This window comes from Zeus faber (genome assembly GCF_960531495.2).
Source record: "Zeus faber genome assembly, chromosome: 9".
NCBI lineage: Eukaryota > Metazoa > Chordata > Actinopteri > Zeiformes > Zeidae > Zeus > Zeus faber.
Window position 1 is genome coordinate 26,578,538 of NC_137197.1, and position 13,754 is coordinate 26,592,291.

Here is a 13,754-nt window from a genome sequence, read left to right on the forward strand (position 1 = left end):
CGGAAGCGTGGACTCGCGAGTCGGAATGAACGAGTTCCAATTTTCAATGGAATGCAACACAACTTTCTAAAATAAACTGATTTAATATACATAAATTAGTGCATTTCAATATTTATTATTATTGTTAATCATTATTACTATAATTATTATTATTATTATTCTATATTTTAGTGCTCAATCTTCGCAGGGGAAAATAATCTCCAGTTGGTGGCGGTAATGCACTTACAATTGGGTTTGCCGAACACCGAAGAAGAACCAGCCGACCCCAAACATGGCGACCTGCATTGGCATGGTCGCCCGGGCTGGAGGCGCAACACTGAACGCGCTGAAGCCGGTGACACGCGTTCGGCAAGCATCGTGCCGGGTGAGCCTGGTTCGTTCGGCCCACGGCACCCGGAGCAGTCTGCTCGACCATGTCCGGGAGGGCTACAGCGACAAGCCGGACCTGGACATGCGACCGGTGTGTGAGGAGACTGACAGAGTCATGGCCGATGTGGAGAACAGGAAGGGGGAGCTGCGAGGGGAGCAAGTCAGAGACATCGTAAGAGCGGCGGCGTCATGAACGGTTGTCTCATTAAAATGATGTCGAAACATTCCTACATTACAATGCTCTATATATTGTATATTCTTACACGTTACCGTTATGTTTTCCACCCGGTCCCTTACACAGTGTGTGTACACACAGAATACAGAATAATAAATAGCACTTGGCTGTAAGACTAAATTAAAAAAAATATTATTTTTCCAAAAATCTATTTTTAAATAGTCAAATATATTTTTTCAAAGTTTTTAACTGATACCTGCACACCCCCTGGTGAAAGATATAGAAAGCGACAATGAAAAATGTCTGGATGACCTCTGCACTCCTTTCGATATGATCAAGATTCAAGATTCAAGATTCAAGATTTTTTATTTGTCACATACATATACATACTTCCATACATATATGCAGTGAAATGTAATGCAACGCACCCGGTGATAGCACACACTATGTCCTAGGAAAAAATAAAAAATAAAATAAAAGTAGAAAAATTCTTTTCTAATAGACCGACTAACTGACTCCTAAAACGTAATGCAGTAAGTTGAATACTTATAGAATAAGATAAAAATATATAGAATAAAATACAATAAAAATAAAATGGAATAGGTTGAAGGAATATGCCTATGTATATACAGATATGTGCATTTAAAGTGGCATGTGAATTAAAGTGGCATGTGAATGTGAATAGTGTGAGGTAGTGTTTGGGATAATACAGCACAGTATACAACAGTACGGCGCAGCAATACGGCATCACGAACAACCCTGAACAGTGACACAGTATGCGGTACAGTATGCTACATACAGTACAGTAGGTAGTGGAGCCTAGTGCATGGCTCAGTTAGGACCCCTGGTGAGGTCAGCGTTGACAGTTCTTATGGCGTGCGGGAAAAAACTCAGTCTCAGTCTCTCTGTTCTCGCTGTGTGACTGCGGAGGCGCTTGCCTGACCGCAGCAGCTGAAACAGTCCGTTGTTGGGGTGGTGAGGATCCTTCATGATCCTGCGGGCTCTGCTACTTCACCTCCTGGTGTATAGCTCCTGCAAGGGGGGGAGGGTAGTTCCATTTTGATAACTATAAATAATGATGAAAGTATTCGGACACATACATTTGACCCGCCCTTGTCCAGCTTCACCCCCGTGTCTACGCCGCGACCACATTTGGGCTGTTGTGTCTGTGTGCGTTGCAGGTGAGAGTGTGGCGGCAGCTCCAAGCGGTGAGGGAGGACATCTTCGAGCTGGAGGCGCAGAAGCACGTAGTCAGTGAGGAAGTCAGAGCGCTGGTGGTCAGTACGACTGCCCGCACACACCCAAATCACTTACAATACGCCTGCAAACTGAAAGAACAACAACACATAGTTATTTTCAAAGAGCTGACAAAAACATACTTTTTACCCTGACATCCAGCCTCGAACAGATAGAGGACAATCTAACTTGATGCATGTGTATATGTATAACATTCTAATAGTTTAATGTGTATTTCCTGAACATGACACGTTGCTGCTCTCGTTTTAACAGGACAAGAATGACAAGAAGGCTCTCGCAAATGTAAGTGGGACCTCATTTAATTTCCTATTATGTGTCATTGAGGGTTAAGACAAAACACTCAAAGATAATTTACATGCATAAACGAGGAATTTTAGACAATTAGCATGAACATTTTTTTTTAAAGAATTAAATAGAATAAAAAGTGAAGATAAAATAAATAAGAAATACTTTTCTTAAATAAATACTTATTTTTGAATAAAAGTTAATAAAGAAAACCACAAAACGAAATAGTCAGATATATAAAAATAAATAAACAAATACAAGTGTTGACACTGGTTGACTGATTAAATTAGATTATAACATTTAATTGTCCTCATTGAGTCTTTGAAATTCTGTACGTAAGTGTAGGAAGTAGGTTTTCAGTGAGTGACTTTTTTTATTTATTTTATTTTTATTTTTTTTTAATTATTTTCTTCCATTATCCAGATTCCAGAATTCAGCCAAGCTCGTCAGAGAGGTCGAAAGATCCGCGACCGGCTCAATCAACTGTACCCTAAAGAAAGTGAGCTGGAACGGGAGCACTACAGCCGAGCACTCAGTCTGCCCAACACCACACACCCCGACGTGGTAAAGACACAGGAACAGTCCACTGCTGCTTTTTGAAATGGTTGCATGCAAGATATTACAGCATTTATTCCGAACACGTTATTTGGAACTCAAGCCATGTGTCCGTGTTTCCGGTTTTAGCCAATCGGAGATGAGAGCCAGGCGACGGTGCTGGAGCTGGTTGGACAGAAGCCAGGTGACCTGCGTTTGGAGTATATAGGCTTTCTGGATGGATAGGCATTGTTTTTAAGGGACATGCTGGACTCCCGACACAGGGTTCTCACCAGGTCCTTCAGGTGCTTGACGTGGGAGAATTTCGTCCTCAGAAATTTAAGTACCGGAGGACCTGGAAAAATGGTCCCCTTCGTGCTGATGTGCTTGAAAACTCCTAAAAAAAAAAAAAAAAAAAAAAGATCATTGAAAACCTCTGGTTTTGTTATTCAGATTGTAATAACATTTTTCCATAATTGCTTTTCATCTCATTGAATACATAAAATCGTGGGCCCATGGGGAATAGTAAGGATCATACAGGGTTATGTCCAGTGTAGATGCTATCGTTTGGACAATCTGGCGGCAACAGACGTACAATATGAATAGTTTTCTTTTTTTTTTCCTGGCTCTCCAGACCAGCGCTTCAGTTTCCACCCCCCTGTATCCCCGCCCTTCCCGGACGCACTCAGTTCCCCCCTGTTGACGGAGCAGGGACAAAGCCCCTGGAAAAAATAACCCTAACCCAGGGTTATTAAATAAGTGTGACTACACACTTTGTCCTACACACTCTGCCTCCAACGGAGGAACGTTCTCCACCCATCCTATGTCTCCCTGTCCACTCGCTCCCTCTCCGGCTCCACACTAGGTGCGAGCACTGCTGCTCAATGCCACCAAACCTAACTCTAAAAGACACACTAACATGTGAGTGGCATTTTTTAAGAAGAAAAATAATGCAATTTAAGAATATAAATACCCATCTTCAGGTGGACGGGACGTGTTTCAGTTTATCATCTTTGCAGCTGAGCGCCACGGGTCGGATCGGACTCGCTGTTATTCTGAAAAAAAACCCAAAAAACTTTCTTCTTCCGGAAAACAAATCATTTTGGAAATATTTGTACGAAACAAATATTCGTAAAAATCAACTATTTGTGCTTTCCCAATATTTGGATTTGGCTCCATCCCTAGTTTATGTGCTTGTCCCGACAATATGACTGCTTCCATTCCCATACACTTACATTACACAGTGGTGCCGGCATTTTCGAGGAAATTATACGAGGTCGAGAGTGGGGAAATTAATTGAACGACTTTTACAGAACATAGACACCGGCTCCTGTTCACACGTCATTGCCAGCGGATTTATGTGTTTCAGTGCAAGTGGGAAAGGGGCTTTGGTTTCAGATACTAAACAAAGGTATTATATAATGAAGGTCCCAAGGAGCCAGGTGTGGTCAGGGGGAGACACCATGCTAACTAAAGATATTAAGTGTCTCTCAGGAGAAAGGTGGAGGAAAGAGCAGAGGTCCGGTAAACACAATGTATTAAAATGAATGTCCCAAGGAATGTGACAAGCCAGGGGGGAGGTCATTGTACAAAGGGTACTACAAACAGACAGTCTACCGGAAAGGTTAGAAGTATACAACAGTTGATAATATATATAATTGTACAACAATAATATATGCTGTATACTAATATTAATAATAGACAATGAGACTAAGATTATATTATATTTAATTAATAAAGATCACATTTTAAGTTTCTTTGAACTCCTTTAAAATAAAGAAATAGTGCTTGAAAGTCCTTGAATTCAGAATGAAGCCTGCTGACATTACTGTACTTTTTCCAAATTCAATATTAATTTGAGAAAAAAAATATGTATCCTAATGTCAATCTTTTCCACTTTCCGCCTTCAGTGTTCGACTTCAAACCCAAAGGTCATGTGGAACTGGGGGAGGAGTTGGGCCTCATCAGACAGAGGTGAGACCGTGAGGGTTTCTTACACCGTGTTCCAAATTATTATGCAAATGATATTTTTCTCTGATTTTCCTAAATAGTCGATGCATGAAGATGATTTTGCTACGGAAGGCACGGTTCTTCTTTTTGTACCATGGCAGAAAGTGGTCAGTCAGAAACTATATACTTTTCCGAGGTTATTCTCACACCTTCAGGGACCTACCACATCTCTCCCCATGATTCCGGCCCAAAACATGACTCCGCCACCTCCTTGCTGATGTCACAGCCTTGTTGGGACATGGTGGCCATCCACCAACCATCCACTGCTCCATCCATCTGGACCATCCAGGGTTGCACGGCACTCATCAGTAAACAAGACTGTTTGTTTCTGCTTGTGAGCATTGGTTAGGGGGGGCCCAATAGTAGGTTTATGCACAACTGCAAGCCTCTGGAGGATCCTACACCTTGAGGTTCACGGGACTCCAGAGGCACCAGCAGCTTCAAATACTTGTTTGCTGCTTTGTAACGGCATTTTAGCAGCTGCTCTCTTAATCCCATGAATTTGTCTGGCAGAAACCTTCCTCATTATGCCTTTATCTGCACCAACCCGTCTGTGCTCTGAATCAGCCACAAATCTCTTCACAGTACGATCACGCTTAAGTTTTCGTGAAACATCTAATGTTTTCATACCTTGTACAAGGCATTGCACTATTTCATGCTGTTCGGCAGCAGAGAGATCTTTTCTTTCCCATATTGCTTGAAACTGCTTAATAATGTGGAACGTCCATCTTAAGTAGTATATATTTCAGTGACCCAAAGAGCCCTGAGACACTATACCATCCATGATTTTAATTGAAAAACAAAAAACGTAATGTTTAGGACACTTAAATCCAATTTGCATAATAATTTGGAACGCAGTGTATGAAATGTATTGCTATATTTATTCTATATTCCAGAGGTTCCCAACCTTAAAATAAATCATATAGATAATTAATAAATAAAAAACACACTGTCCGCTCGTTTGTTTTCATTTTGAGAACGCTCTGATCAGGCTTTGCAAAACTAAAGTAAAGCACAGGCTAAACAGGGCACCCCTGCCCGCCTTTTCACGCCCAGTGGAAAATGGCCGGGCACCGCTCCGCGGCACGGTGGTTGGGAACCCCTGGTATATGCCACCTGCTCAATTTTTCAAACCAGTGCCTTTGACTATTTTTTTTGTATATGTTGTCCGTCTGTCCTCTGGTCCAGGCATCTGTCCCACATCTCAGGCCACCGGTCCTACTACCTGCGGGGGGCCGGGGCCAGGCTGCAGACCGCCCTGCAGAACTTCGCTCTGGACACCCTGCAGCGGCGGGTAGGCCTGGGTCAGAAAATAAAATTTTACATCTACATGTGGTATTCTGCCCCTGGAGGAGGCACAGCAAGGAGATGCAGAGGCTAAATCTCTCTCTCTCTCTCTCTCTCTCTCTCTCTGCTTTTCTGAAACTACCGCTTTTTTTTTTTTTTTTTTTTTTAATCCCTGTCTTCTTTTAACCCGCACAGGGCTTCATTCCCATGGTGGTGCCAGACATGCTGAAGGGGGCAGTGTTTGTAAGTGTCACAACCTGTTCCTTGTGTTATCCGTTGTCTCTGTTATACTGTTCTTTTAGATTGATTTTTGAAATTGTCTTCCCTTCCAGGAGGGCTGCGGGATGCGACCCAATGCCCACCGCTCCCAAGTCTACTCTCTGAACCCGGACCGTTTCCCTGATCTCAACCTGGCCGGAACCGGAGAGGTGGGGGTGGCAGGTAAAGCTCCATTGCCCTGTGGATGATCGAGGGGTTTCGGCTCAAGGGATTCTGGTTTGTAGACATATGGAGAATTTCTCGATACGCTTTCTCCCATTACATGATCATTCATTTAAAGGGGAAATATATCTCTCATATGCAGGCTTCTTACCAGGTCCTTGAAGTGCTTGAATTTCGTCCTTTGAATTATCGAAATTTAAGGACTGGAATACCTTGTAACTAGCCTCTTTTGTGCTTGAAAACTGATTGGAAAGCTTGAAATCCGTGATGAAACATTTCCAGAATTGTGTGTGGAGAGAGAGGGAGGGAGGGAGAGAGAGAGAGAGAGAGAGACATATAATATTGTAATTAATAAAGATCACAACGTTTATTATATTTGTTTTGCGTGAAGTTGTTGAAAATGAAAAAGTAGAGCTTAAAAAAGTACTTGAAAGTTCTTGAATTAGATTTTGTTATGCCAGAATGAACCCCGTTTTAACTTGGTGTATCCTGTCTCTTTCCAACACCAGGCTATTTCATGGACCATGCAGTAAACTGGAAGGACCTGCCTGTCCTGTGAGAACTGGGGAGCTCAGGGGTTTGGACTATCAAGTGGGAGATTTGGTATTTCATGTGTGTTTATTATTATTATTATTATTCTATTTTTGCATGATGTGACTCGTGATGTGCCACCACAGGACCGCGTGCAGCAGCACATGTTACAGAGCAGAGACCGACACGGGACGAGAGACATGGGGGCTGTACAGAGTGCATCACTTCAACAAGGTGAAGGGAACACACACACACACACACACACACACACACACACACACACACACACACGCCTCTGACTTTACTGATAATAAGATACTTGTGCCCAGGAAGATTGGCTCATCTTGCTGAAGTACCGTATATCAATGAAGTGTGTGGGGGTGGGGGATGTGTGTGTGTGTGTGTGTGTGTGTCTACAGGTGGAGATGTTCGGTGTGACGGCTGATGAGACGGGGGAGGAGAGCTCTCAGCTCCTGCAGTACTTCCTGTCTCTGCAGAAGGAGATCTTCTCCTCTCTCGAGCTCCCCTACAGGTCGCTGAACGCTTTAATGTTCGACAGCCTCACTCACTCAGTCCTACATCCCCACACAATCTGCACCTGCTCTTATGACATGCATCCGGAAGATTTGTACTTTTTTTTTTGATATATGTATACATTTTCAGAGTCCTTGACATGCCAACACAGGAACTGGGTCTTCCAGCACACAGGAAGTACGACATTGAAGCCTGGATGCCGGGGAGAAACGCCTATGGGGAGGTGAATGCCATGAGGTTGCTGTATGGCTGCACCGATTTCTTTGAACACGGCCCTTGACAATGTGCAATTTTATAGTTTTAAACCATTTTATGCAGGTTTTTTTTTTTTTTTTTTTAACAATTCTAATATAGTGCAATCTAAACTCTTTGAAGTATAATACGAGATTCTGTTGGAATCAGCATTGTTTGACTGGAGAGACCCACAAGCATGGCTTCAATTAGTTGTTTTACAGCCCATTGTACATACTCTTTGCGTAAGGGTAAGCCAAGTAAGAACCCAACCCAAGTCAGGTGCTTTAGTGCCATTCTGTACCCACTGAGCACCACAGGACCATTTCTTTCGTTTTCTTTTTCCTCTGCATGTCAGATCTCCAGCGCGTCCAACTGCACGGACTACCAGAGCAGGCGCCTAAACATTGTGTATGAGAGGGAGGATGGCAGCCTGCAGTACGCTCACACAGTAAGGCTTGGGGCTTGGGGCGGCAGAGGTATAATCATGCAGGTCTTGCTCACATTGGCTCACCATGTGCTCTATGTGTGCACCTTCAGGTGAACGCTACGGCGTGTGCCATCCCCCGGACCATCATTGCCATCCTGGAGACGCACCAGACCAAAGTGAGTCTGATGATGTTGCTCATCACTTTTTTTTGATTTGCTCCGCACTCTTAACACTACCAATCCCTCTTTCACCCTCTCACTCCTTGTCGTCATCTCCCTCTGTGTACAGGAGGGAAAGGTGCGCGTACCACAGGCCCTGCAGTCCTATATGGGTCTGGAAGTGATCGAGAAGCCAGCCGACACTCCGCTGAAATACATCGGCCCCAACCAGCACCACCGCCCCCCCAGGCCCGCTCCAAAGACGAGATGACGAACATTCAAAAACAAACCTTAAACTGAGTGTGTCAACCCTAATCTATGACGAGAAATATACTGTAATTTTTCAAGGTTCAAGAGGTTATTTGTCGCATATATATACATACGGTCATACATATGTTTCATCATATGACGTTGCCTGAATTTGTTTCTATTGACATTAAGGATTAACTGCAATTCTTCTTTGCTTCGGTTAGGGTTCAAACTTTGGGCGGAATGCAATATGAGGTCACTACCCTGGCCAGAGTGGAAGCTTTGGACATGGATCAGTTGCACTATAAAATCGCTCTCCAATTGCTAACCGTTAATTTATATACAGTATATCGTTTTTGTGTTGATCATGAAATTGTACTTTAAACGTCAACTTGAATGTCAAGATAATGTAAAGAAAGATATGGAATAAAACACATCACTTCTTAAAAATTGCGAATCATCTTGATTGCTTGTTATGTGTAGTTCATTACATGCGTCTTATCAATCCAGCAAATATAAAAATTCCACCGTTGCTTTTTGTAATATATATATTTTTTAGAATAGAAAGGTTTGCGTATGACCCATGTGCAAACATAGATAGAAGAGCATATATTGTATTGCTGATGATTTTAGTTGGGGGGGGGGGGCTGTTGTGCTTTAACTGACTAATAAAGTCATTTCACTTTACAGAATATACACTGATCAGCCACAACATTAAAACGACCGGCCTTATATTGTATAGGTCCCCCTTGTGCCACCAAAACAGCTCTGACATGTGGAGGCATGGACTCCACAAGACCTCTGAAGGTGTCCTGTGGTATCTGGCACCAGGACGTAGCAGCAGATCCTTTAAGTCCTGTAAGTCGTGAGGTGGGGCCCCCATGGATCAGGCTTGTTGTTCCAGCACATCCCACAGATGATCCATCAGGTTGAGATCTGTGGGATCTGAGTCAACACCTTGAACTCTTTGTCATGTTTCTTAAGCCATTCCTGAACATGTTTTTCGGTGTGGCAGGGTACATTTTCCTGCAGAAAGAGGACACTGCCATCAGGGAATACCGTTGCCATGAAGGAGTGAATTTCGTCTGCAACAATGTTTAGGTAGGTGCTACGTGTCAAAGTAACATCCACATGAATGCAGGACCCAAAGTTTCCCAGCAGAGCATCACGCTTGCCTTCTTCCCATAGTGCATCCTGGTGCCATCTCTTCCGCAGGTAAACGACCCACACACACCTGACCATCCACATGATGTAAAAGAAAATGTGATTCATCAGACCAGGCCACCTTCTTCCATTGCTCCAATTTGGCCCTTGTCAAAGTCACTCAGATCCTTACGCTTGCCCATTTTCCTGCTTCCGACACATCAACTTCAAGAACTGACTGTTCACTTGTTGCCTAATATATCCCACCCCCCCTTGTCAGGTGCCATTGGAACGAGATGAACGATATTATTCACTTCACCTGTCACTGGTTTTAATGTTGTGGCTGATCGGAATATTTAACGTCGACAAGGCGCTAGAATATTTTCAGCAGCCACACGTCTTTCAATTATTTCGTTTTTTAAATTAAATACTTTTAGTTATATATATATATATTTTTTTTTTTCATTCGTATAAATCCATTAGATGTAATGTAGTAATAAATCATGCTTCTTAAATGCGTTTATATTTTATAAAAAAATAAAAAAATAAAACGATACAGGTTGCATTCATCCGTCAGTCATCGATCACCTGACCCGCGCGCCCTGCTCCTGGCCCCGCCCCCCCCGCGCCCTGGCTCCGCACCGCGCTCCGCTGGAGGCTGAGCCCTTATTTCGAGGTTGTCTGCTGCGGGGCGCGTCTCTCCGACCCCATGGGCTGTCTGCGGTTCGCGGTGTTCCTGTGGGCTGCTTTTACAGGTAAGAACCGGCGGCAGTGACGGTCTTTCAGCGACGATTGTCCTCCATCCGTGAGTGGCTTCGGGACCCGTCCGAAACACGGGCTGCAAATTGCAGAATAATACCCCGTGATTTATAGATCGCCAATAGAAATGCGGATGATGGTTTTCTAATCGCATGTGTCTCGTTGCAAGCGACCGCAGGGAACATTGGGAGGATGACAAACGTACAAAAAAAAAAAACCCCAAAAACGATTTGTTGCATAACTACGCGCCTAACCTTTTAATTTCCATCATCCTATAGATTCACACTGCAAAAACAGATTGCTACACAGAGTCTGTGGTTATATCGTGCGATTTTGGAACATTAACCTTCAATGAAATAAATCAGGTCAACAGTTAAGTCCACAGTCTCCTGTGGAGAGTCCACAGTCTCCTCGCCGTCGAGACGCTCCGTGTGTTGTGGCTGGTGGGCAGGTGCATGCCGGGAATTCTGTTGGTTTTCTGTAATTACCGTGACGGGGAAGCCTCCATGCGTGGCCGGGTGATCAACGCACAAACTGGGTGGAGGGGCCTGCTGGGTTTCACCGGCGTGGCTCTTCTCCTCATAATATAAAGGCGTGACGCCGTGGACGCTTATATAATGTCGCAGGTATGACCGCGGCAGTGCTGTGGTAAGGCAGCGGGGAGGACGGGGGTGCGAAGTGATCGGGCGGTGGCATCAGATGAGACCCGGTTTTGGCGAGGTCAACCGTTGACTTTTGGACGTCTCCAAACGGACGACGGCTGCGTCGAGCCCGAGGGACGGGCGGCGAAAACAGGCCGCCCTGGTTCCGAGGCGGGCGCAGACGGCGGCGCTGGCTTTTCGCTGACGCAGACCTCTCGGGGGGAGCCCGGCGGGCAGAGCGAGCTGACGCGCACACCGCCGGAGTCCGGTGCCGTGCGCGACACCCGAGCGACGGGGATTCTTCGAACGCGGTATCAACGCGGGGGGTTCCGTGCGGATAGGTTCCTCCGTCTCCGACGCTGTTCGGGCTCGTTGTGCGACGCGTAACAGCAGCACGCTGAGCTTTTCGAAGTTGCCTTTGGCAATTTTTTATTTATTATTATTTTGACTTGGTTCGATGTTTTCCACTGAGGTGTACTGCTTAGCGCACCTCTAATGAGCGGCAGGCGGGCAGGGATTGAGGGACCGATTTAGATCTGGCGACAGAGCGGCCCGCACAATGTCCGGTGAGGTCAAGCACCGGGAATACCCGCTTCCGAGAGGGAGAGAGCGAGAGAGAGAGAGAGAGAGGGCTAAGCCTCTTTTCCCGTGTGGCCGAACGTCTAATGGCACTTACCTTAATGAGGTAATGGTTTCGGGCCGTGCCTGGGAAAAGCAACAAAGCCACGGTGCCCAGGGTGGCGCGGTGACCGCAAACATGTCGAGATGTTAAGGCTTTGCTGCTTCCTCTGCCCTGTGTTTCTGTGGTTCTAGTGGGAGGCCGGCCAGTGTCCTTGCCCCTCAATGACGCAAAGGTCAGAAAACGACTATTCTTTTATCCTTTAAATCAGCATATTCATCTTTATGTCCCGTTTACTTTGTCTGTTTGTCTCAGACAACCAACCGTCTGAGTGTATTCACATGCACTTTACTGCACATATCTGTATATACAAATAGCCTATCCCATGTACATAACTCTATTCCCTTTACTTTTATTTTGTACCCCACTCGATATTACCTTTTTGAGTCTTAGTTTATTTTTATTTTATTTTATTTGTATTATTCTATTCACTAAATGCATTACGCTTTAGGAATCAGTTAGTTTCAGTTAGTTAGCGAGGTAGGAATTAGATTAGCTATTATGTTCTGTTTAGTAGCTATTCTGCATAATCTCCGGGTGCGTTGCAAAGACAATTCACTGCACACATGTATGAAAGTGTGTACATGCGTGTGACAAATAAACCTCTTGAATCTTGAGTCATGAATCTCCATGTGTGTTGTGTCCCAAGGTGGAATGTATTATACAGGAGACGTTGAATGGCGACGGCTCACGCCACACCTGTGACCCGGGGCTGACAGGTAACGTCCCTGTCAATAAATTAATGCCACAACAAATTAAGCTCCGGTTTCTATTAACGTGGCTTGGTATAATGGCAGGTTACATGTTCTTGGTTTCCTTTAATGTTTATTGGTTTAGGGCTTAGATGCATTAATCTCAACCCGATGGTGTGTTTGTGTGTAGAGCAACTGGAAGAAGTTCAGAGACACCATGGTCTGCTTAGGGAGCTGCAGGAGCTGGCTGACGACGGTAAACACACACACACACACACACACACACACACACACACACACACACACACACACACACTCATTCTTGTGTGTGGGTTTATTTGTGTCTGTGTGTGTACGTGTGTACTGGTATCAAAGTGAGGTCCGAATAAATACAATAAGTGAGGGGAAACACACACACACACACACACACACACACACACAGCTGCTTGATGATCACCATCCTTGTCCGTCTTGTCCAGAGAGAGACCGAGAGAGGGACTACGAGAGGGAGAAAGATGGATACCGGTACAACCTGGCCGGAGACGAGAGCGACTTCGAGCAGCAAGAAGAGGAGGCGCAGGAAGAGGACGAGGACGAGGAAGGGAATGAGGAGGAGAGAGGAGCCAGCGAATCCAAGAAAGACGATGGAGGGGAGAGGAAGCGCGAAGGAGGACCAGGAGAAGAGCCGGCGAAGGATGAGCCCAGAGCGGGGTCGATGAGCAGGAGCGAAGGTGGGGCGGACGAGGGGGAGGAGGAGGAGAGGGCCAAGGAGCTGGAGGAGCTGCTGGCGCAGGAGATCAGCAAGAAAGGAGGTGAGGAGCAGAGCGACGGCGAGCTGAAGACACTGCTGAGGGAGCTGAAGAAGAAGCGCTACGAGGCGGCCAGGGAGAAGGAGCTCCAGAGAGGGGAGAAAGGTGCCGAGGAGACCAGGAAGGCAGCGGCCGCGGCCAGCCTCCCGACAGAGAAGGAACCGGAGAGCGAGAGAGTGAGCGAGGAGCGGAGGAAGACGGAGGCTGAGCTGCTGGTGGAGAAGGAAAAGGTGGAGCGGGAGCTGAAGGAGCTGCTCCGACAGCAGGACAGCAGGAGCAAGCCGGGGAAGGAGCCAAAGAAGGAGCAGGAGCCGGAGCTGGAGCTGGAGAGGGAGCGCAAGGAGAAGCAGGAGGAGCTGGACGAGCTGCTCCGCAAGATGAAGAGGGTGCAAGAGGAGGAGGAGGAGGAGGAGAAAAAGGACGGAGAGCAGGAGGAGAGGAAGACAGCAGACGCAGATGACCAGGCGAAGGCGGAGGGTGAGAAGAGCGAGAGCGACGGGAGCGACAAGGAAGCAGGGGATAAAACAGAGGGTGGGGTGA

The 13,754-nt window shown here is 45.7% G+C and overlaps 2 protein-coding genes across 2 annotated transcripts; both read left to right on the top strand.

Annotated features, from left to right (window-relative positions):
* Window positions 1-271: 271 nt before the first annotated feature.
* sars2 (seryl-tRNA synthetase 2, mitochondrial) lies at window positions 272-8,829 on the top strand (the record flags this gene model as incomplete). Its single annotated transcript, XM_080007207.1, has 16 exons — window positions 272-541; window positions 1,726-1,821; window positions 2,054-2,083; window positions 2,510-2,650; window positions 2,771-2,825; window positions 4,531-4,594; window positions 5,819-5,924; window positions 6,113-6,160; window positions 6,250-6,358; window positions 6,868-6,913; window positions 7,036-7,123; window positions 7,309-7,421; window positions 7,553-7,646; window positions 8,013-8,105; window positions 8,195-8,260; window positions 8,373-8,829. The coding sequence occupies 16 exons, from the start codon at window positions 272-274 to the stop codon at window positions 8,511-8,513; spliced, it is 1,560 nt and encodes a 519-aa protein (XP_079863333.1). The 3' UTR covers window positions 8,514-8,829.
* Window positions 8,830-10,342: 1,513 nt separating this feature from the next.
* On the top strand, window positions 10,343-13,754 carry LOC307234874 (uncharacterized protein; the record flags this gene model as incomplete). The annotated part of the gene is made up of 6 exons (XM_080006739.1): window positions 10,343-10,389; window positions 11,848-11,888; window positions 12,363-12,432; window positions 12,596-12,661; window positions 12,885-13,600; window positions 13,743-13,754. The coding sequence occupies exons 1-6, from the start codon at window positions 10,344-10,346 to the stop codon at window positions 13,752-13,754; spliced, it is 951 nt and encodes a 316-aa protein (XP_079862865.1). The 5' UTR covers window position 10,343.